At 39.7% G+C, this 23,351-nt stretch overlaps 1 protein-coding gene across 3 annotated transcripts in view; it reads right to left on the bottom strand.

The window, feature by feature from the left end:
* The window catches only part of LOC136879195 (modifier of mdg4), a 617,535-nt gene that overhangs the window by 40,605 nt on the left and 553,579 nt on the right, over window positions 1–23,351 (bottom strand). The window contains exon 7 of one of the 3 annotated variants that reach the window (XM_067152971.2): window positions 22,844–23,189. The exons of 1 other annotated variant lie outside the window; for it this stretch is intronic. In XM_067152971.2, the coding sequence (XP_067009072.2) occupies window positions 22,882–23,189 (308 nt within the window). In that variant the 3' untranslated portion in view covers window positions 22,844–22,881. Of the gene's footprint in view, window positions 1–22,843; window positions 23,190–23,351 lie in introns of those variants that run through there. One more of the 3 variants, XM_067152979.2, reaches the window with a different exon arrangement.

The following is a 23,351-nucleotide window of genomic DNA, read 5'->3' as shown; positions in this document are numbered from 1 at the left end:
AACAACACAAATACAACAACAATCATGGGAACTATCGCTTAAAATCGATATAAGTTCGAACAAGGTTAATCGATTGGGTAAAGTCGAATTCGATGCAATCCAGCAATGTTATCTCCACAATGCTTGACGTTATATGTCTAATTAATTTGTTAGAAATGCCCACTGATTGAGGTCAGACTTGAAATCTTGAAATACTTCACTTCGAAACAAACTGCCTTTAATTACTAACATCGCTTATTTCATGCTCACTTGCGTGCCATCTACAGAACCTGTATATAACTATCTACACGTTATGAATGACCTCCAGCGCCATCTAAAATGAGAGACTAAAACTACCTGAAGCTAACTACAGACTGGAACCATAAGCCCCAGACTTTCACCCGGGTGATTCTGTTATAGAACAGGAGTGTCATCTAGCGACACCGAATGGAAGTTCATCTGCTGGATCACGGCCGGTTGGATCCCTCGCTGCGCTCCGTAAGGAGCTAGCTAGAGCAGGACGGCTAGAGCGACGCATCAAGTCGGTCGTGGCTGGATATAACCCAGCCAGCGAATTGTTGCCGGTGGCGGAAATCGGAACTAATGCGCTCCGCCCAGCCATACGCCTGCGATAGAAGTGCAGTTGTCGCCAGCGAAATCTCATCGCACATCATTTATTCCTTGGAGTTGTAGAAGAGAGAAGTTTCATTTTCTGCAAACGAAATAATCGAAAGCTTGAAGAATATTAATCCATTTTCACGGGAAAGTAGAAGTTACGCGAATTTGAGGAATTACTATCATCTCAACTGCAGTAAATAGAATAACAGCAGCTTGAAAATTCCTTTTGTGTGTGTTTATGTGAGTGCGCCATGAACGATCCTCCTGACACGGGTCAGGTAATTAACGCTGCCTTACAAGCATGCTACAGCAACACTCCATCGATGATTCCAGACTGTCACCGGTGTGTGGGACGGAGAATTGGAACTACAGTGTATTTAGAAATATAAATTTTAAAGTTTTTGTGTAACTGAAATATGTACGTAAAATTTTTTTAAAATATGGAAACATCAAGAAACATTGAACTGTATGAACATTGCAACATGCAAAAGTGTTTTAAAGTGATTTTTTAAATGTAGTTTTTTGTAATCTGATGTAAAATTTGTAAGATGATTTATTTTGGAGCATCCTGTACCTGTACTGCAAGTGTGGTTTCCTATGATGAAATTTTGGGTGTTGTAATCGTAATGTTCCAGAACTTGTGCAATTGCTAACGATGTTAAAAGGTCCAGGAATCTAGGGTAAGTTTGATCTTATTGGCTAATTGTAATCGGGCCATTTCCGGCCTTGTGGCCGGCTTCGAATAATGATGCGTGTGCTCGGCGTCTTTCCCATCCGACCGCCCAAGCGAGCGTTCGCGCTCGAGGGCTGCTGCCCTCGGGAACTCCTGCCTTTCCGAGGTATGTGTTATTTCAGTGTTTTGCAATGTTATTGCGTTTCATTACTTTTTTGCTTAATGTCATTTTAAAGGTTAATTTAAAGTTTCCGAGTTTACCCTAGGTTCCAATTGCCGTACTTTCAAGTCTTTCATCCATTAAATACTTTCGGTTTAAACTATACCTTTAATGTAGCATCACCTTCATTGTTAAATCAAGTTTTATGTTAAGTTACTTAAGTACAGTATGTCTTGTTTCCGTGTCGTGGAACTGTATTCTGTAAAACTTTGTCATTTTTAATATAGTTGAGCTAGAGGGTGTTTCTTGCAAGTCTTTTCTCCCCCATAACGTCATACGTTCCCATGGACCTCGATAAGGGCTTCCCGCAGCTTCCACATCCTGTCTTAGTTGTCATTTTTAGGCCTGTAAGTGTTCCCTGTATTTGGTTTATATGAATTCTCCGCCACTGCGTCATATTTCTACCTCCTTATTCATATTATTAAGTATTATCTTATTTACTATTATTATTATCTCATAATTATTATGATACATATTATTTATATTATTATTATTTATTACTGGTTATTACTATATTAATGTTATTATTATGATGGTAACCGTAAATTGTCCCGAACAGCGGTTACATTTGAGGACAGGATGTGGAACGTGCTGGGAAGCCCTACTAAAATTCCTCCGAATCCACATCAACTTCTGTCGACTCAACAACCTGTCAACACCTACTCAACAGAGATGCAAGGAGCATCTGCCGCATTACTTCAAGGAGGTCAGGTACCAGTATCCATTGCATCAGCACAACCAGCCAACAAATCAGGTAATTCTGACCCTGAATTTTTAAGTGAATTCAATCCCCAGTGCAAAAAAATGCGTCCTAGTGGAAGTGAACCCCGTCCTACTGAGGAGTCTGACATGATCCTTGATGTCACAAACAGGTCCGGTTCAACTCATACCACGAATAGTTCTAATGGTGCAGATGTGGGAGAAATACATACTTTATCCTCATCTGCAAATCAGCCCAACACTAATCAAAGAGTTATTTATCGCGATAGTAGCGAAAATAGATACAATCCCAATGATCATGGCCCTTTCGTTGTTATCGTTGAAAGTGTAAACAAAGACGTAGGTAGTCTCCATCCAATGGCGCTTGGTAGGCTTTTATTTAACGAGCAGGTCGTTAGCCGTCAAAACATCCTGGACATAAAACCCATAGGGCGAAACAGACTTCGAGTCGAAACCACTTCAGGAGCAGTGGCGAATCAACTAGTGGAAACAGAATTTTTTCGTAAACAAAAACTAGAAGCTTACATTCCGTCTAGTGTTATTCAAAGACAAGGTTTAATTAAAAATGTCGACCCCTCACTTACTGAAGATGAAATATTACGGGAGATACAAACCCCGTTACCAGCTGTTCGTGTAAAGCGCTTCAGTAAGGTTATTCGCGGGGAGAGAAGGCCTATCCCAGTTTGTCTGTTAACTTTTCGTGCACAACAACTGCCAGCATATATACACTTACTCGGAACTAGGTGCCCAGTGCAACCATTTGTGATGTCTGTGCGATTATGTGAACGATGCCTCAGATTCAATCACTCTAGCCTGCAATGCCGAAGTGCTCTGCTCAGGGCCTCACGATATTAGTCAGTGTTCAGATTTAATTACTCCCTGTTGTGTTCACTGCAAAGGAGCTCATCTCTCCACTGATAAAAACTGTACAGAATATAAAAAGTGGATTTCTGTTCGGGAACTTATGGCATTTAACAATATCTCTCAAGTGGCTGCGCTTGATATTTATAACAACAGAGCGTACGCGGACTCAGCGGCACGCCCACCAGTTAATTATCAAAATCAGGTGGAATTTCCCCCGCTACCTAATATTTCTGCAACCTCTAACATGTCAACAGCAAGAAACGTTCCAAGACAACATGAGCCCTTGACACATAGGGTTACAGCAGAGCCACCAATGAAGGAAGATGCCTCATGGAATATCACACAACAGAACTCTCCCCACTCAACATTTAACCAACAACTCGACCATCCACTCGCCTCTCAGCGTAAAATTTCAGTTCCTGTAAACTCGTCAAGACGTCCGGTACAACCTTTTAAACCCCATTTCCCCCAATTTCTCAACTGGCCTATATTCCTCCACATTTACCTGTTACTCCGATTACTTACAATCCCTACCCTCCCCAACCCCATCGCGTAACATCAAATCCTGCTCAAAACAACGAACAACTCATTGAGCATATATTCAATATTATTATGCTCATCGTAGGTCAGCTCCAATCTTCAGCATCCAGCAACATTCATCCAACAACAATCCGCGACATGATTACCAATATTTTCGCCTCTGAAAATGGCCTTTAAAATCTTACAGTGGAACGGCCGGTCGGTGATCTCGAACAGAGGTGTTCTACAGCGTGAGATTCAAAGCCAAAATGCATCCATAATCGCACTATCTGGGACATGGCTACTTACCTTACTGATCCAACTATTTTCGTCTCAACCATCTGACTCTCTACAACTCATGGCGATCAAGTATATTCTGCGACAGATTTTCCAAGCTCATAATGGCATTTAAAATTCTTCAATGGAATGCACGATCGGCTATTTCAAACAAAGAGAGTCTAGATAATACACTTCACAATATAAACCCTCACGTTGTTGTCCTGTCAGAAACATGGTTCAAACCTCAAAGATATATACATTTTCGCAACTATACCATTTTAAGGGAAGACCGTGATGATGGATATGGTGGCGTTGCTATTCTGGTACACACGACATTATCTTACAGACAGCTAACTATCCAACGTAGTGTACCATCGCCATTTCAACTGATTGCAGCTAGTATACAACTACCTTCTAGAACTCTTACGATAGCATCTGGATATTGCCCACCGAGAACAGCAGTCACCTTGGATATTTGGCAAGAAATCATGTCGCAACTTCCTCCCCCACAGATCATCTGTGGAGACTTCAACGCTCACTCCACAGCATGGGGTTGTCCAACCACCGATCGCTACGGCAATGATATAGTCAATATGGTCGAACATTATAATTTAGTCATCCTGGATGATCATTCCCCTACATTGGTTCCTTCACCGAATCGGCAGAAATCGGCAGTTGACCTCACTATTGCCAACCCCTCTTTATCCTTGTCCACCAACTGGTCCGTCCTTACCGATTCTGGGGGTTCCAACCACTTTCCCATTTTGATCACAATAGAGACTTCTCCTCCACCTCATCAGCAGAAAGTGTCAACAGGAAAATGGAACTGCTCTAAAGCAAATTGGCCAGTATTTACAGCCAATATGGATGAAGAGATATTACGCCTTCCACTGCAAAATCCTAGTGGTGTCAGCTACAACCTCTATATCTCCGCTATGAAGAAAGCTGCATCCGATTCGATTCCCCTGAAGAAAGTTGGATCTATACACACGGGAAAACCAGCTGTCTGGTGGACCCCAGACTGCTCTCGAGCTGTTGCACGACGACGGACAGCGCTTCGGCAATACCGGGAACAACCCACTTTTGAGAGGTACCAGCAATGTCTGCACACTACAGCTCAAGTAAGGAGATTTTTGAAAGAAAGGAAAAGACACAGCTGGAAGGAATTCTGTGCATCATTAGATAGGAATGCCAACATCTCCGACGTCTGGAACAAAATCAAAGCCTTCCGCCACAAAGATCATAGTCCACGATCCCATACGATCTCACCAGCCTGTATAGAGGGATTCTTTGACAAAATAGCTCCACCGTTTGTTGATTCTCAACCCCTTCATTTCAACACGAACCCGAGTACTCACTTTTTATGCTCTCCCTTCACATTGGCTGAGCTGCAAAATGCAATAAAACAGTCCTCCAGTACTGCTCCAGGTTTTGATAATATTTGTTACCCGATGCTGGCCCATTTATCAATCAATGCTCTACAGTGGCTGCTTCGGATCATAAACGAAATATGGTCTCAAGGAGAATTTCCATTATCCTGGCTAACACAGATTGTGATACCCATCTTCAAATTCGGAAAGGAACCAGAGGATCCGAACGCTTACCGTCCTATCGCCTTGTCTTCATGTATACTGAAAACCCTCGAGCGTATGATTAAACTTCGACTCGAATGGTGGCTAGAATTTCACAATCTTCTACCACGAACTCAGAATGGTTTTCGAAAAGGAAGAAGTACCTATGATAGTCATGCACTGCTCACTACGGACATATATAAGACATTTGCTTCGAACAGTTATATGCTTGCACTTTTTCTGGATATTTCTGCTGCATACGACAATGTTGATATCTCAAGATTATTATCTAAATTGATGGACCTCGGCCTTCCTCATCCGCTCATCAAGGGCATTTACAATCTTCTACACACCAGATGGATATATGTGCGTTATCATGACAAACTACTTGGCCCACGGAAAGTCTCACAAGGTCTGCCTCAAGGTGCTGTGCTTAGTCCCCTGCTCTACACCATTTACACCAGTGATCTAGAGACCATATTTTCACCCAGGATTAAAATATTACAATATGCTGACGATGTGTGTGTATATACTAGTGCAAGCTCTCTCCAGACTGTAGAAGCCCACATGGCTTTAGCTGTATATCAATTAGACCATTGGCTCCTTGAAAATAATTTATCCCTATCGCCTTCCAAGTCTCAAGTAGTGATATTTACGCGAAAATACCTGAGAGTCCTACCCTTAACCTTGAACTTGGGTCCATACAACATCAGAGTCAAACCTCAGGCAAGGTTTTTAGATCTCACATATGACACTCGACTGACATGGTCGCCACATATATCTGAGCTTACACCAAAACTGGAAAGATCTATGAATATTCTTCGTGCTCTCATCCGAACATGGTGGGGGGCTGATCCCTGTGTCCTCCTTCTCCTATATCGCAGTTTGATCCGATCAAAAATGGATTATGGGAGTATGTTTTATCATAACGGAAGCAAAATCGCTTTGCGCAAGCTGGACAGAATACAATCTAGCTGTGTCAGAACCTGCATTGGAGCAATGGCTTCGACCCCAACAAATGCGTTGTTACTAGAGTGCGTCGAACCTCCTCTTGCTGTACGTCGACAATATTTAGCAGACAAATTTGTATTATCCAGGATGTACAACAATGAACCACCAATCTGCAGCAGTCTGGATGATTTAGAAACAGTTATGAGAGAACACGGACACCGAAAATGGATGAAAAATATATGCCTTCTGAACAGTCTTCAGTTTCTACGCCCCATACTTCCATCGTCAACAGCCCACAAGTCTTGCCTTGCTTTTGAGATTCCGTACTCCTACTTATTGTTTTCTGTTCCAATACATCTTTTTACAACAGACTTACTTCCTCTAACCACAGTTCAGTTTTACTTTGTGGAATATACTCAAAGACAGTGGCCCAATGCTCTTCAAATCTTCACTGATGGCTCAAAAATACCCTCACCACCTGCAGTGGGATGCGCTTTTTACTGTCCCGCAACTGAAGAATCTCGTTTATTCACTTTACAAAATGACTGGTCTATTTTTACAGCAGAAGCTGTCGCTGTTTCCGAAGCTCTAGCATACAGTTTAAGAGTTAAACCTTCTGCAGTTCTTATAATTACTGACTCTCTCAGTGTCTTGAAGACTTTACAGTCACCTGCTACATACAAACTAACGGTTCATCAAATTCAGATCATTCAGAGAATTCGACAACTTACTCGCCTCAATATTGCTGTACACTTTCTTTGGATACCTAGTCATAAAGGTATCAAACACAACGAGTATGTTGACCGGCTCGCTAGAGCAGCAACGCATTTGGGCGAACGGTTAGATTCACCAGTGTCTATTCGAGACTACGTGCCACGTATCAAGCAGCGTTCCTGGACGCAAATTGAAGAAGAATGGTATATTACAAAAGGGCAACGGGGAAAACAATACGCTGCAGTCCAACCATACCCTCCTCACTCACTTTGGTTCTCCAAATGGAATGCTTGTCGCCGATACATCACTTCTCTTATTCGCATGAGGTTCAACCACGGCAGTTTTGCAAATCATCTCTATCGGATAGGAGTCCTAAACTCGCCCTACTGTTCCTGTGACCGCCAAGCAATCGCTGACCTCAACCACATCTTCTTCTCGTGCCATCTTTATAATGTACAGCAGGAAAAATTTATAACAACTTTACTTTCATTGAGCTTCCAACTACCACTCAACATCCAGTGCATTTTATCATCCCAACAACCAGAAGCGTATAATGCAATCGCCTTATTCTTAAAAGACACCGATTTAAGATTATAAAGTTTGATGTGATACTACTTCAGAAAAACTACGTAAACATACTACAGTTGCAGTGTCCCAATTTGTTCTTTTTTTTCTCTCTTCGTATGTGTGTGCGCGCATTCTGTACGGGCTCGGAACGTAATACCATTATAATACTATGGAAGATTCATAGGTGTATATGTATTCTAAGTGTATATTTAATGTATATGCTTTGTTATCTAATGTATATCTAGCTGGCTGTTTGGTCTGGCACCTAAAGCCAATAAATTATTTTTTTTTAAACCCTCATCGCATGTCGTGTGAGTGAATGATTCGTGCTGGGTCGTGCATTGTGCGTTGTAGATGAGTGAAACCGTGTACGTAAGTGAAAACAGTTAATATCCTTTTTTGTTCGTTGAGCAGTGGAGTAGATGTATTTTAACATATAGTACACAGTACATAGTACGAATAATAATAATAATAATAATAATAATAATAATAATAATAATAATAATAATAATAATAATAATAATGGAAACTCCGAAACAGAAAAAGGGGGGGAAATGGACTCATTCCACGGAGAAGAAAATGATATACAATGTCGTGCAGTTTTGTAAGCGAGAGAAAAAAGTAATTATACCTCTTCAAAAAGCAATTTTAAGGGCGGCACATATGGTTGGTAAGTCCAAAAAAAACCGTAAGAAATATTTTGAAAGACACTGAAAAGGTGGAGCAAACCGGCGGAAAGGTTACAACACCACGAGAAAAACGGTCTAAAAGATAAGTGATTTCTATAGATGACTTTGATAAATGTCGTATTCGCAGAAAATTCCTAGAGTATTATGAACAAAAGAAAGAAATTCCAACACTGCGGAAACTGCTTGTATTTTCAAAACATGAACTACAGTTTAAGGGAGGAAAGGAAACTCTCCGGAAAATTGTAAAAGAAATGGGGTTTTATTTCCGGAAGTGTAAAAATAAACGAATTATCCTCGCGGAAAGGTCAGACATTGTTGCTAGACGTGCGGACTACTTACGAGCTATAAGAAATAACGCGAAGGGTCCAAATAAACCAGTAGTGTACACGGATGAAACGTGGGTTCACACACACACTATACTGTAAAAAAGTGTTGGCAACATGAAGACGTCGCAGGGGTTATGACGAATCACAGTCCAGGACAAAGAGATATTGTTGTCCATGCGAGAGGGAAAATGGGTTTCATAGAGGGAGCAGATTTAATTTATGACTCAAAATCCAAATTACAAGATTACCATGATGAAATGAATAGCTGCAATTATCAGAAATGGGTAGAAGATAAGCTTATTCCAAATATTCCACCCGAGAGCATAGTTGATATCGATAACGCGCCCTATCATACTGCGCAAGTCAATAAAGCCCCCACTAATGCAGCTCGTAAGGCTGAAATGGTAGACTGGCTTACTCAGCATAACATACACTGTGATCCCACTTGGAGACGAGATTAACTTTTTAAACTTATAACACGTAATAAGCCAAAACCGGCATATAGAGTGGATACAATGTTAGAACAAGAGGGGTTTACTGTATTAAGGCTCCCTCCAATAGCATTGTGAGCTTAATCCGATTGAACTTATTTGGAATTTGTTAAAACAAAAGATCGCTGCTAAAAGTGTCTCTGCTATTAGCTTAAAAACCCTAAAGGAACTGACCAACACTTCTTTACGTGAACTCACTCAACAGGACTGGGCAAAAGCTTGCGAAAAAGTATGAATTGAGGAAAGTTATTGATACAGGGATGGGTTAATGGAGGAAGCCATAGAAAATATCATCATAAATGTTGGCATTGACAGTGATGATGAAAATACAATTGAAAATAAGTGCCGTGACAACACGGAACAAAGTGATATGGATACTGATACTGCAAGTGAACCTGGTATGGACAATAGTGAGAATAGTGAGACTGACACGGCTGATAAAGAACCTGGTATCTATCCTTTGTGTGCAGGACCTTCATCGTCTATAGTCCATTTTGGTTGAAAGCGTCCTGCGCGAGAAATGGTTGCGCATGCAGTGGTGGGAGCTATCGTCCCCCCACTCCTACAGCAGGTCCAGTCGCCAGGCTAGCGCTGAAGTGAAAACGTCTCTCAAGCGGCGCGTGTTGTTACGTGCGGGCTAAGTTGAAATAACTGAAGTGACGAGCATGGCTTCTAGGTCCTCTTCTAAATCTGGGAGACCACTGCGAGGCTAGGCACTTGAAAGTGTTTATACAATGAGTGAACATATGAAACATATCATCCAGATCTCAATCACACTGAGTCGGTTTGGGGAGATATCAAAGGAGAGGTCCGTGATAAGAATATATCTCAATTAATAGTAATACAGCATAGGCCTAATTAGATTTTTAGTATAAAAATGTGTGCCATAGCATCTCTAATGCCTTCACTGTTCATAAATGAGGCGCTCCTATTCCCAATATAAATAAAAATGATTATTCTGTACGAAATATTTCTCTGTCTTATAGATCACTCGTGACTTGACAGCAGACACACTCGACAAAAAGGAAGCTGTTTGCGGATATTGCTTGCAGAGTATTCGCAAGACAAACGGAAAAAATCTTTCGACCACGTAAAAGACACTGAGCAGGAATACTGGGAGCGTGACAACACCATGCATAAGGAATTAGAATTAGACCAGTCCGACGTCAACCTCGGTGAATCTTCAGATGACATTGATTCTTTTTTTCTATTTTGCTTAACGTCGCACTGACACAGATATGTCTTATGGCGACGATGGGATAGGAAAGGTCTAGGAAGTGGAAGGAAGCGACCGTGGCCTTAATTAAGGTACAGCCCCGGCATTTGCCTGGTGTGAAAATGGGAAACCACGGAAAACCATCTTCAGGGCTGCCGACAGTGGGGCTCGAACCCACTATCTCCCGATTACTGGATACTGGCCTCACTTAAGCGACTGCAGCTATCGAGCTCGGTGACACTGATTCAGACGAGAGTAAAGATTATTCTGAATAATTTGTAAATAAGATCCCTGAACTCCGAATATTAAACAAACGTGATCATAGAACACGTAAGAAGTCCGATAATATTTTCGCTCTGATTTTATGAGACAGATTTATATTGTCTATTGTTCCGGAGCATTTTGTTGCTGTTTTCGTCGTTGTTGTTGTTGTTGTTGCTGCTGTAGGAGACCTGTTCTCTCAGTCATAACAATAGCAGGTTATTCAAGAGTATTTATATATTATTATATTTCTTCTGATGGACAAGAAAAGTAGACATTGTTAATGTTATTACGAAAGTAGCTGAAGTATTTCTACTAATGCTTCTTCTCTGCGTTTTCCCGACAATTTCGCATTAATTAATCTCTTTTATACGTATTTCACTAGAAATCACGTTAAGTAGATTATATCTCCGGGCTGTCAGTGGAAACAACTTCCTCCTATTCGTTAGGCGATTGATGAACTGATAGCGCGTACCGATGCGCCTTTCCTTGGTATACAGTACAGTTTCAAACGAACTTCCTTTATTCGCAGTATTACCAGTTGCAAGTTACTGTCTTATGTTCACTTGATTTTCTACTAAATGGTGCAAACCTTTCAATTTTATATAACAGATTTCATATTCGTAAGAATGTATAATAATAAATGGCACAAGAATAAATTAAAGGCTACAGAGTGCCAAAATATTGACCTCCTCTTTTACTATACACTGAGATTTATTTCACGTTGTATCGAAAACATCATCCGATATGAATTCTTTTAGGCATGACCCTCTAATTTCTCGATGTCACCAACATTTACGACGAAAGTCACGAAGTATTTCCGTACTGGAATAAAACTTAAATTTTAGAATGTTATGCTCAAAGGCCTGTGTAGTTAATTGACAAGGTTTAACGCAGACAATCGAAATGTAAGACTTGATTTGTATAATGTACGGTACTATTTTATTTTCACTAGTTTACCATATTAAGTAATTCCTACACCTTTGAGTTAGTGTGATGTATGTACACCGATGAGCCATTGCATAATGACCACCCCGACCCGGGAACGTTTCGCGCCTAAGCTTTCCACGCTATTTCAGTCAGTTCCCAGGGCTACGTCCGCTGCCTGAACTCGACTGTGTCAGCTGGAGGAAAGGTTCAAATTCTTCCCCCCACCACCAGCGCGAACGCTCCCATAGTTCCTCGCGCACGAGGCTAGGCCACACCTCCGGTCGTCCAGAAAGACGCTTACTACGAAGATGGACTATAGTACAATGTAACTTCAAGCAGGTTAGTGGTACTGTTTCATTGTACGACTGTACATGCGTTCCCCCTCCTGCCCCACTTCCGTCCACGGCAGCCATACCGTGGCGAGCTGACGTAATGTATACACAACAGCCGCGCTCCATGTCTAGCGGTAAGGCCTCATTCACAATGCAAACGTAACCGTAATCTTAACGACGTAACGTAACCGTAAAATTAACGTAAAATTTGTGGTATTCACAATGGAGGAAGTTAACATTAACGTAAAGAGTACACAGCAGCCAATCAAAACACTGCCATGTTATTTAGTACGGAAGTCAGGTTTTGGGCTATCTCGCAGTTTTATATTTCAGTACCTCGATGGAATCAAACAACGTGGTAGCGGAATTCATATTACTTCAAACATCTATTGCTTTGCTCCTGGGAGCTGTGTAGGCCTACGGTACCTGAAAAGGCGATCTAAACAACGGTGCAGAAAATGGGTTCATCCCTTGAATCAAAGAAGGTTATGTCAGGGCGATTTTTGGACATGCGGATGAAACCTGGACTGTTTGCCTTTCTTACGATTTGCTTCCCCTTTTGTAATAAAAAGAAATGTAAGGTCTCCTTTACCGACATCTATGACCCTATCTATCACACCCCGATAAGATGTTTGGATCTATTTGTTTGGATGATATCGTTTTCGTAAACTAGTAGTCCGTATAATGTTAAGAAATATACAGGGACACTGTTTTATTTATGACAGGGATTGTCTCTCGTCCGTTCGCCAGCGCTGCGAGCTTGTCTCCCGCCATTTACCGTCAGATTTCATTACTACAGGATATTTATTTCCACGTATTATTTTTCGGTACAGCGTATTTGTAATTCTTTTTCCTTCTATCATACATAGCCTATACACAAAGATTATTTTGAAAGAGAATTACAAGTGTTTCGTCGAAAGAAGTCATTATATCGTGCACAACACACAATGTTTACCTCTGTTCTGATTGGCTGGTTCTTAAAGTTAACGTAAAATTAACCGCAAGAGCTTGGAGTTTGCAATCCCTTAATTTTACGGACTCGCAGTTAAGTTTACGTCGGCGCATTGTGAATGGTTCCATTAGATAAGATGGCCGCTAACTTGTAAGTTAACGTTAATTTTAAGTTTACGTTACGTTACGTTTGCATTGTGAATGGGGCTTAACAATTCCCTGGTGGAGTTATAACTAATGGCTCTAAATTTGATAATAAACACCGCCATTTCTTTCAGTATAGTCGTGAGCTTTGTTATGTGCCTACAAGCTAAGTAGCTTATTGATTTCATTGTGTAAACATTCGTATCAGCATGTGTGTTTTTATTATTGTGCGTTTTTATCAGTTAGTGGTATTTTGCCAGATCATGAATTCGGTGTAGTCTTTAATGTCTAGGCCGTTTTCGCAACAGACTGCCGAGGAAAAATCCGAAGTGAAACGAATGGGTAGGCCCACGCGACGTTTAATTACGAAACCAGATACATTACAAAAGGATATTTTTTTTAAATACCGGAATTAGGCTACCTCAAAGTGTTTCATTTCAATATGGTAAAAGAGTTTTTAAATGAAAAAAATGTTAATGCCTTGTAGTAATATTCGTGAAAATAGAAATGTAAATTGTTTGTTTTATTTTTAATAATAAAAAAGTATTGTTGATGTATCTAGATTTGAAAATTAGCCTGTAATCATATTATATCATTGGTAAAAATTGTGCACCACTGAACTTTTAAACCACCTGCCGCCACTGCGTTAGATATGAAGTGAAATGGGAGAATAGAGATATGAGATGATGTTATTTGAAGATGGGAAGGAATTGAGAAAAGATGTTAATGCTGCGAGGATATAATTGAAGTGAATTAAATATGAGAAGAGAAAGTATAAAATATTGGCGCAGACGCGGATCATTAATATTTATTGAAGCAATAAAGATGTTTCGTAGACAGATAATCCATATCACATAATAAATGGCAGCATAATACGATACTTTTGAATAATATGGCAGGAATTGATCATCAAAATAAACCCTAATATGCATGATCATTCGTTTAAATGAATATTTCAACATCAGATACCTACTTATAGGTTGTATTTGATAGTATATCAAGTATGGCAGGCATTTACTGGCATGTATAGTCATTAATACATCTTATTTATAATATTGAGAGGTTGATAGTCATTTCAAATCTTCATCCATGGAATTCCCTATACTTAAAAGTTGAACTTCATGAGGTCATACATTGGATTTCCAATTCAATTGAGAAGTTATTTGGTTATTTATGATATGTTTATTTGATTTTCAAACATAATAGATGTTTTAATGGAATGATAATCACTAGTAGTATTTTAATTTTGAATGAATTGTAGCCCATGAATGCTACATAGGTACGAAACTCATCTTATTCTTTATACCAAGTTTATGGAAATTTTAATATGAACAACGAAAGTCATTGTCCTTGAAATCAAAGATGAACTTACGATAAAATGAAGAATGTTACGTGTGAGCAAGACTGAACAAATAATCTAACTCACGTGAATTTGTAAATAACTTATTTATTTTATTTTCTTGTGTAATATTAGACAAATATGAAGCGGCTATCCATTCCAATGACAATTATATTAATTCATACGACGACTAATGATTAGGCTATAAAAACAATTTGAAGACTGTAATCAGAATCAATTGATTAATTTTTGGATTTTCTAGCAGATACTTCACAATTTATCCATCATATTTCCTTTTCTTGAATAAATATTAGCAAATAAGGTAAAATTTAATATCATTTATAGTTAGCTGGAATAGTACGTAAGTTAGAGTTAAGGTAGCCCAATTTATGATAATCGATATCACTACTAAACGTTTGGTGGACACGTCCATCAATCTTACTTTTTGTGGGGTGGGGTGGGGGGATCGAAGAAATGCGTACTTGCGTATCTGCATCATCTCGAATCCACGTAAAAATAAAAAAAGATTTTAAAAATAAGCTGACCTCGATCTTTACACTGAGATGCCTACCGACCCTGGCTGGAGTTTTCTTCGACGCTAATCATCTTGGACGCATGAGATGGCGCAGTATACGTTAACAATGTTCCTTGCGTCAAGGAAATTTTTATTTCAAACTGATAATCTACATGTTATTAAACTACATACATTAATGTACCTACAGTTCGTCCTTAAAAAAAAAGAACAGGTATATTGATAAAATAAAGCATTACAACTTATTAACTGTATCAAAATAAAAGTTTATGGACTGACTGGCTCAGTCTGGTGGTATTTTAACCTGCTCAAATACGTCAGATTCCTATTAGTAGACTTAGTGGCACGTTAAATAATACATGTGTAACAAAATTCCGGCACCTCAGAGTCTTCGAGAACCGTAAAAAGAAGTTAGTGGGACAAATAACATTATTATTATTATTATTATTATTATTATTATTATTATTATTATTATTATTATTATTATTATTATTATTATTATTATTATTGAAATAAAAGTTAACCATCACACTCAAACTTTGTAGCTCTTAATTCGTTGGAATACATGAAAAAGAAAATAGTGAACTGTCAACAACTCCGAATTATTGATCATAACTCTGAACATGACTCCGAATTACTGGAACATGTACTTGAACGTCTGAAGTTACTGTTTTATTCCTTCACAGGAAATGCTCGAAATGTCGTCCGTTAACTCGACGACAGACTTCCAAGTGCTGACACCCCCACCCGCCTCCACACCTCCACGTCAGCTCTTACAGTTCCGACGACGTCCCAAATACGTTGTCTTAAATTTACTTCATCGGTATTGGTACACCAAGTCTTTGAGGTGCTCCCAGAAATAAAAATCCAGTGGATTTAAATCTGAGGAAGTGGATTGCCAGCTGACGGGACTATCGACCAACCCACCGATTGGGGAAACGGCGTTCTAGCGATCTACGAACATACTGTACATACTGCTGTGAGGAGGTGCATGAGCCACATACGCTCGGTATCTGTAGTGGGACAGAGACTCTGGCAGAGAAGACCGCAGGAAATGGAGATAACTAGGCCTAGTGCCAGTCAGTCGTGCAGGCAGTTCCAATTGTCCAAGAAGCTGATCGCCCCAAGTTACAGACCTAATAGTTTAGAAATGACCTTGGTGAATGGCGTGAGGGTCTTCTTCTGCCCATGTATGGGCATTGTGAAAATTAATTATACCCTCCCAGGTAAAGGATGCCTCATCTGTAACCAACACAGTGCGTGGAACGTCTGCATTGCGTTCACACTGTTGCAAGAAACAGGTACAGAATTCAGCTCTTGGTAGGTAATCCACTTCTTGGAGAAGCTCAATTTTTTAATTTTATTTTTTACAATTTGATTTAAGACGCACCGACACAGATAGGTCTTACTGCGACGATGGGATAGGAAATGACTGGGAATGGGAAAAAAAGCAACTGTGGCCTTAATTAAGGTACAACATTTAGCTGGTGTGAAAACCACGGAAAACCATCTTCAGGGCTGCCGACAGTGGGGCGCGAATCCACTATCTCCCGAATGCAAGCTGACTGCTACGTGGCCCAAACCATGCGGCTACTTGCTGAACTCTGGCATAGTAGTATAAATACAACAGCTGTTCACGCAATGTACGATGAGCAGTCTAGTTAGATGTACCTACTTGTCTTGCCAAGTTCCTTGTGCTTATAGATGCTCCCTCTTCGACAAGCTTTTTTTTTTAAAATCCTTTTTCCCGACGAAGCTCCGAGGGATCACGATGAGATCCACGGCACTCACTCCAAGGATGAAGCGAGCCTGAGTCTCGGAGCCTTCGGTACACAGCGACGAACGTTCGGCTATTGGAAATACGACTTTGGAAATCGTTGTCTATACAGCTTGCTCGTCGCATGTGCAGTTTATCCAGCTGCTCCGTAAACGTGATGAATATCAGGTAATTCGGCGCATGTAAAGGTTTCCATTATGTAATCAATTGGCTACAGTGATGTTAGTTCTACAACTGTCCCACGACTGCGGGACAGGCAACAACACCTTTTTTTTTTTTTTGCTATTGGCTTTACGTTGCACCGACACACATAGGTCTTATCGCGATGGGACAGGAAAGGGCTAGGACTGGGAAGGAAGCGGCCGTGGCCTTAATTAAGGTACAGCTCCAGCATTTGGCTGATGTGAAAATGGGAAACCACGCAAAACCATCTTCAGGGCTGCCGACAGTGGGGTTCAAAACCATTATCTCCCAAATACTGGATACTGGCCGCACTTAAGCAATTGCAGTTATCGAGCTCGGTCAACAACAACTTGCCAGCAATGACAGTGGGGCAGGTAGTGTGGAGCCTACATCCAGTGCCGCATTCACTTGTTCACGCACCACGACTGAGTGACTCGGATTGCTTGCATAACAGCTGCGTCAGTTCATTTCTTCATCTGATTGTATACGCAGAGTTAACATTTGTCTTGAGATTAAAACATAGTGTATTTAAAATTAAAATAAGAATACATTTTGGAACGAATAATGGACTGAAGTCATATGTATTAATAATAAGAAGAAGAATTGACTACTCGTAATTAATGCTCCGCCTAGAAAACAATTATCAACGTGTATAAGTATAGATCTCACCGGGTGTATAATGTCCTAAATAGGGTGAAACAGATGCTCTAATTCCAGGTTGATTAGCTGGATGGTAGAGTGCTAGCATTCTGATCGCAACTTCACAGGTTCGATCCGGCTCAGTCTGGTGATATTTGAAGGAACTCAAATATGTCACCCTCACATCGGTAGATTTAGTAGCATGTAGAAGAAGTCATATGGGACAACATTCTGGCATCTCGATGTCTCCGAAAACCGGTAGTGGGACGTAAAAACCAATAACATTATTATTATGAAAGCTAGACCCGTTTACAGCTACAGCAAGACTCGTCTCGTACGTGCAACTAGGGGAAGAGCACACCAAAACCCCTATACTCTGGTACTGTGACCCGATGACATAACCGGCGTTTCCTACTATGGCAATTCAAAACACATTAGGTCCTGGCTTGTTTATAGGAAAACTAATAGGACAAGGTAAAACGTACATAGCATGTGTTTTGAGATGTACTTTTCTTTACTGACTAGCAAAATATCTGCACGTATACCCCTAACACCATCTATTAGCGTAGTCAGTAATAGTAATGATATTATTCTTTAACTACATCACTGCACCCATATCAGCCCTACTTTTTCTGCTCTCTCTTTCAAAAGTTTGATTTGTTCTGTTGCAGTATCTGTAGTGTCTGTAGAATACCTCAATTATCTGCAAACTTCAATTTAATTCAATCACAGTATTCTTAATATTATTACTATCATCATCATCATCATCATCTTTTTGTGTTTTGCCTTAGAGGTGAGACTCACCTTGTTTAATGATTTGGAAATAAATTCATGATTTATCTTACAGCCCACTGGAACTTAGCTTCTGTATAGCCTTCGTTTCTGGATAGCCTTCATATAAGTCTTTGGCAGGAGAGAATGACATTTGATATTTTAATTATTAAACAGTTTTTAAATAAATTATACATATTTCACAATTTAATCATAACACCCTGGAATATTGAATGGTAGATCAAAACACTTGTTTGGTACCTGAATAATTTTAGACTTAAAGATTTATTATTGGCCTACAGAGTACAGGCATCTATAAAATGCAAATAAACCAATTACCAACAGATTCACTATCGGTCCTTGCTTGAAGTTAGTACATCTTCTCAAAACATCCCATAGATATGTTATGATGAGCTAATATTACTGCAGTGACCTAACGTCATGAACTATTCCAATACAGCAGCATTTCCAACTGGTCATACGCTAGGTCATTCAGCAGTCCATGGAAAATAATCAGTAATGGTGAAAAAAGGATGGAAAATCAACTAAAATTAGACAGACTGCAGAACACCATGAGAAGAAATACCCAACATTTTGGAAACAAAGTTACATGTTAAAATGTGTTTTGAGGTGCTGCAACACCTGTCTTGAAGTGCTTGACCTCAGTGACAAGTTTCCACTGGCTAGTGATTGTGAACGGGATTTTAGTGTAACAATTATTATAAAATAATGATCCTGAATATTGTAAAATTAAATCTCTATGCTCTTAACTTATTTCTGCAGTGATGGCTACTGTACTATAGTATTTTAAAGGTTGGTAAACACAGCACTACAGATTTTCTGTCATGAGAAACATTCTGTACATTGTAGTGATACTTCTAAAAGCACACAAAGACAAAGACACCTCTGTACAGGCCATGAAGGCCCTTGGAGGAGTGGAAGGTAAAGGCTTCCACCATTGTTAACCGCGGCACGTGATGGGGTAGAGTGGTTAGCTCTACGCCCAACCGCCTTTGCCCCCAGGAATTAACCTGCTACTCATTTTTGTTGTAGGCTGAGTGAACCTCAGGGCCATATGCACCTCCGGAAGTGGAAATCTTGTTTCTTAAATTTTACGATTTCCTGACGGGGATTCGAACCCACGTCCTTCCGGGCGAACCGAGCACGCCTTTACAGCCTCGGCCAGGCAGCCCCTCTAAAAGCACACACAAGCAGTAAATATATTGTACATTCCAGTCCGTGAAAACTGCTAGGAAATATTTATTCAAGCTGTATTTTTAGCTATTTGTAAATGAAAAGGAGAAAGTCCAGGGGAGGTACAGTCTGCAGGACTCTCAATGCACAATAAATACCAAATACATTCTGGTTCTTAGTAGATTTGTGTAACTGTTACTAATATACACTAAATAGTACAGATGATACACACTAGTTTATAATAAAAACAGCAAAACATAAATTGTATCTGGCAGGCAGGTGTTTACGAGTGAAGAGTTAATGAATGAAACAAAACCTCTTTGCTGTTCTGATTAATCTATGTACGGCTGAAGCTTTCTTTTAAGTGTCCTCTCTATGATCGTTCTCAGTACTGAAAATATTGCAATGGGGGGCCAGTTCCCTAATACATTGGTGTCTCAAATTGGTGCGTCCTTTCCTGCATATTTGTAATACATATCCCCAAGCTAGGATTATATTAGCAATAAAACTAATGACTCCGGCATATTTTAGTTTCTTAACAACTTTCAATAAAACTTGGTCAGACCCAGAAACACTGTCAATATTCATTCCTTTCCTAGCCTGGTAAACTTCTGTGTTATTAACAATATTGTTCATCATCAACCTTGTGGTTAACAGAACACCAAGCAATGGGGATTTTTTATGCCCGCTGACTTTTAAGAGAATTCAAAAACATCTTCATTTCCTACGTTCCATCTTTTAATCTCGCAGAGGCCCATTATATTCTGGACTACTTTCTCCCATGTGTAGTAATAAAAGCGTTGCATATCAATATTTATTCTTTCTATTCTCTCTTAATCTTTTATCGTGACATTGTGGATTTTTCTTCAGATAATCATCTGACCATTTATTATTTGGCAGTCATGCCTTCCTAGCCCTGTAATATTTAACGGTCAGATGGTTAGGGCCTTTGCAATGTGGTGTAGCTTCGAGTAAAAATGGGATAAATTCAATTATTAGCCTGTCAAAACTGTGCACATCATTATGTTGACCCATTAATGATTGAAATTTGTTTTCTAGTTCTTTATTTCATCACTCACAGTAACCTGAACGGGAGGGTTTTGAACAGTTTTAGCCACATTCACAGTACCAGCTCTTTCTGAACTGCATCTTTGAGCGATATTGGCCCTTTAGAAATTGGGATGGGCCCGTGATATATGATCATTATTGCTGTGGATATGGGTTACTCAGTGTTTGATTGCTTATTTCAGCAGCTGCAGCAGGAATCACACTGTCCGAATCCAAATTTGGATATTTATAATTTTGATGGAAATAATTTCCAGGTTGAGAGTTATCACCAGAATTAAGAATGAGTAGCCTCGTAAGGTTCTTCAGGGTGGATTTTAGCGAAGTACGTGTGTAAAGCTACTTGGTTTTTAAATTCATTCTACTACTTTCTAACTCAGTTATGTATATGGTTCAAATAATGTACAGTAAAATAATGTGAAACTTAAAATGGTAACTCAACAAAATTCAAAATCTGGAAATTATTTTAAATATTATGAAGTGAAATCAACAGGGCATTATTTCCCTCCTGTCATCACAAGAAGTTTCACACTTTACCTTCTTGCAAAAACATCAGCTTGAAAATTATGTATGAGTTGAGAATATATTTGAACTTCTAACAAGGATCCAAATTCTTCGGAGAGCAGGAAACACAGTTTGCGGTGAACCTAACCCATCCCTGTAAATACTGGTGTCAAATGCAGAGGATACGGACAACATCTACTTCTTTATACACTGCTGTCTTGAAATACGAGTTCTTCTTAGTTTCAGCCCTTGTGAGCTTCATCAGCTTCAACACTCATTACAGATCTTTGGTCTTGATTTGAGAAGTGTATGGTAACAAGAAAGGAAAATGGAAGTGAATACAGGCAATAAAGGACAAGGAATAGGAAGAGGTCAGTAATAGACCAGTGTGAAATCATGTCATACATACAGAGACTACAGAACAAGTCGGTGTGGGAAAGAGACACGCAATCTCTTAATTTTTATACACTGTTGTTCTTATCTCTCTATGTATGACAGAATTTGAACAGTAAAATGATAACCTGCCCCACCTCTGTCCAGAATTGACAACATCTCCTGTTTAAGTCTTCAGGGTATCAAAGTATTTTTCAGCTGAAAAAAAAAAAAAAAATTCCACAGCCTGTTTTCAGTCATTTGACTGGGTCAGGAATGGAACAAATGAAGTCCCCATCTAGCAGCGAGGATAGGAACTGCGCTGGCTGCCGAAGCCTATCACACTCCTCTGGGGCAATGATTAATGACTCACAGATGAAATGAAATGATACTGGTCAGTGTTGCTGGAATGAACCATGGCAGGGAAAACAGGAGTACCCAGAGAAAAACCTGTCCCGAACCTGCTTTGTCCAGCATAAATCTCACACTGAACAACTGGGATTTGAGCTGCAGAATCCAGCAATGAGAGGCCACCTGAACCATAGACACTCTCTTGTTTTAAAAGTTGAATCCTATCAAAAGTATAACCATAAAACTTTGACTTAACTTAACACTACCTTTGCAATGTAACGTTATGCATTTTATGGACACATATAGTTTTTTTCCCTAATTAAACTCATTCTATCTCTTTTGTAAGTCGGACATCGGTTTGAATTTTAAGGTAACATAATTAGATATTTCATAATCGATGTCTAAGTAGCAATAAACAGAACAAACATTTCAACTGAATCTTGCATGTAGCAGTGGCATGCTGTTTAGTCTCTAATAACAATCACTTTAAGTACCACAATATAGTATTCAATGATCTCCTGAATCACTGAACCAAGAGTATCACTAACTCATAAGATCTCACATCTTATTCACAATATCAAAGTTCTGTTGTTTTCTGTCTGGCTGTAATATAACTACAGTGAAACTTGTCAAAAAGTCGACTCCTATTAAACAACCTCTCCTCTTAAGACTAACCCTCTCTCCAGTTATTTCCTAGATATGAATTCATATTTATACAGTAAGAATTTCAGAGTTATATACTGGATACGATATCTATATAGTCTGTAGCCACAAGTTCCCTAACAAGCTAAACAGGAAAGTGTACTGCCCACTTTTATCATCTTGAAATGAACAAACCACTTAGCACATTCCAGGATCACCTGTTGCCATGTCTTAAAGGAGGATCGAGTCAAAGGGATTTCTGGAAGGCTTATCAGGAAGAAAGCTGGTACAGAAATTCAAAGTGATAAAACACAGATCAACTTGATTTAAAAATGAAAAGAAAGTATTTTTCACTAACAGAATGTGTGTGTTTCTCCTAAAAAAGGTCAATTTATCATGGAAATGTCAGTGATTCTTTAATATAGGTTTCACTCGACAATGGATAACACAAACAGACAATATTTATTCATTTGAAGATGTTTCCTCTGTGAACTCATTTAAGGAATTATGTGCCCAAGAGGAGCTGATGTCATTTCAGTCTGACTTCTACGCACAAATTCCTTTCTCATCAGAGCGCATTTTACTTTTTCACGGATCTTCTCGTACTGGCGATCGTGGGTGTGAACTCTAGGGCATGCGGTCAGCCGGTCGCCAGTAGTGATGCAGCGACCCCGGCAGCCCACGGTAACGTACTCGATGCAGCGCCAGTACTTGGTCGGACCCTGCTGCATGTTGAGGTGGTAGATATGACCGTCGTGAACCAGCTGAAGCTTCCCGCTGCGGCTCTCCACAAAGTGCAGCCTGCCTGTACACACCATCAGTTCATTTTCACCCTCAGAAAACAGCACTGCGTTCCTCTCATTATCAACTACACTTCTCTCACAATGCACATTAAAAGCTGGAAGTGCGAGACAGAATGACGCTCAGAATGATGGTGAAGTCTAGTGAGACAAATGGTGGAGAGTAA

Source organism: Anabrus simplex, chromosome 8 (assembly GCF_040414725.1).
Source record: "Anabrus simplex isolate iqAnaSimp1 chromosome 8, ASM4041472v1, whole genome shotgun sequence".
In the NCBI taxonomy this organism is placed as follows: Eukaryota; Metazoa; Arthropoda; class Insecta; order Orthoptera; family Tettigoniidae; genus Anabrus; species Anabrus simplex.
This window is presented reverse-complemented; position numbering and strand designations above follow the sequence as displayed.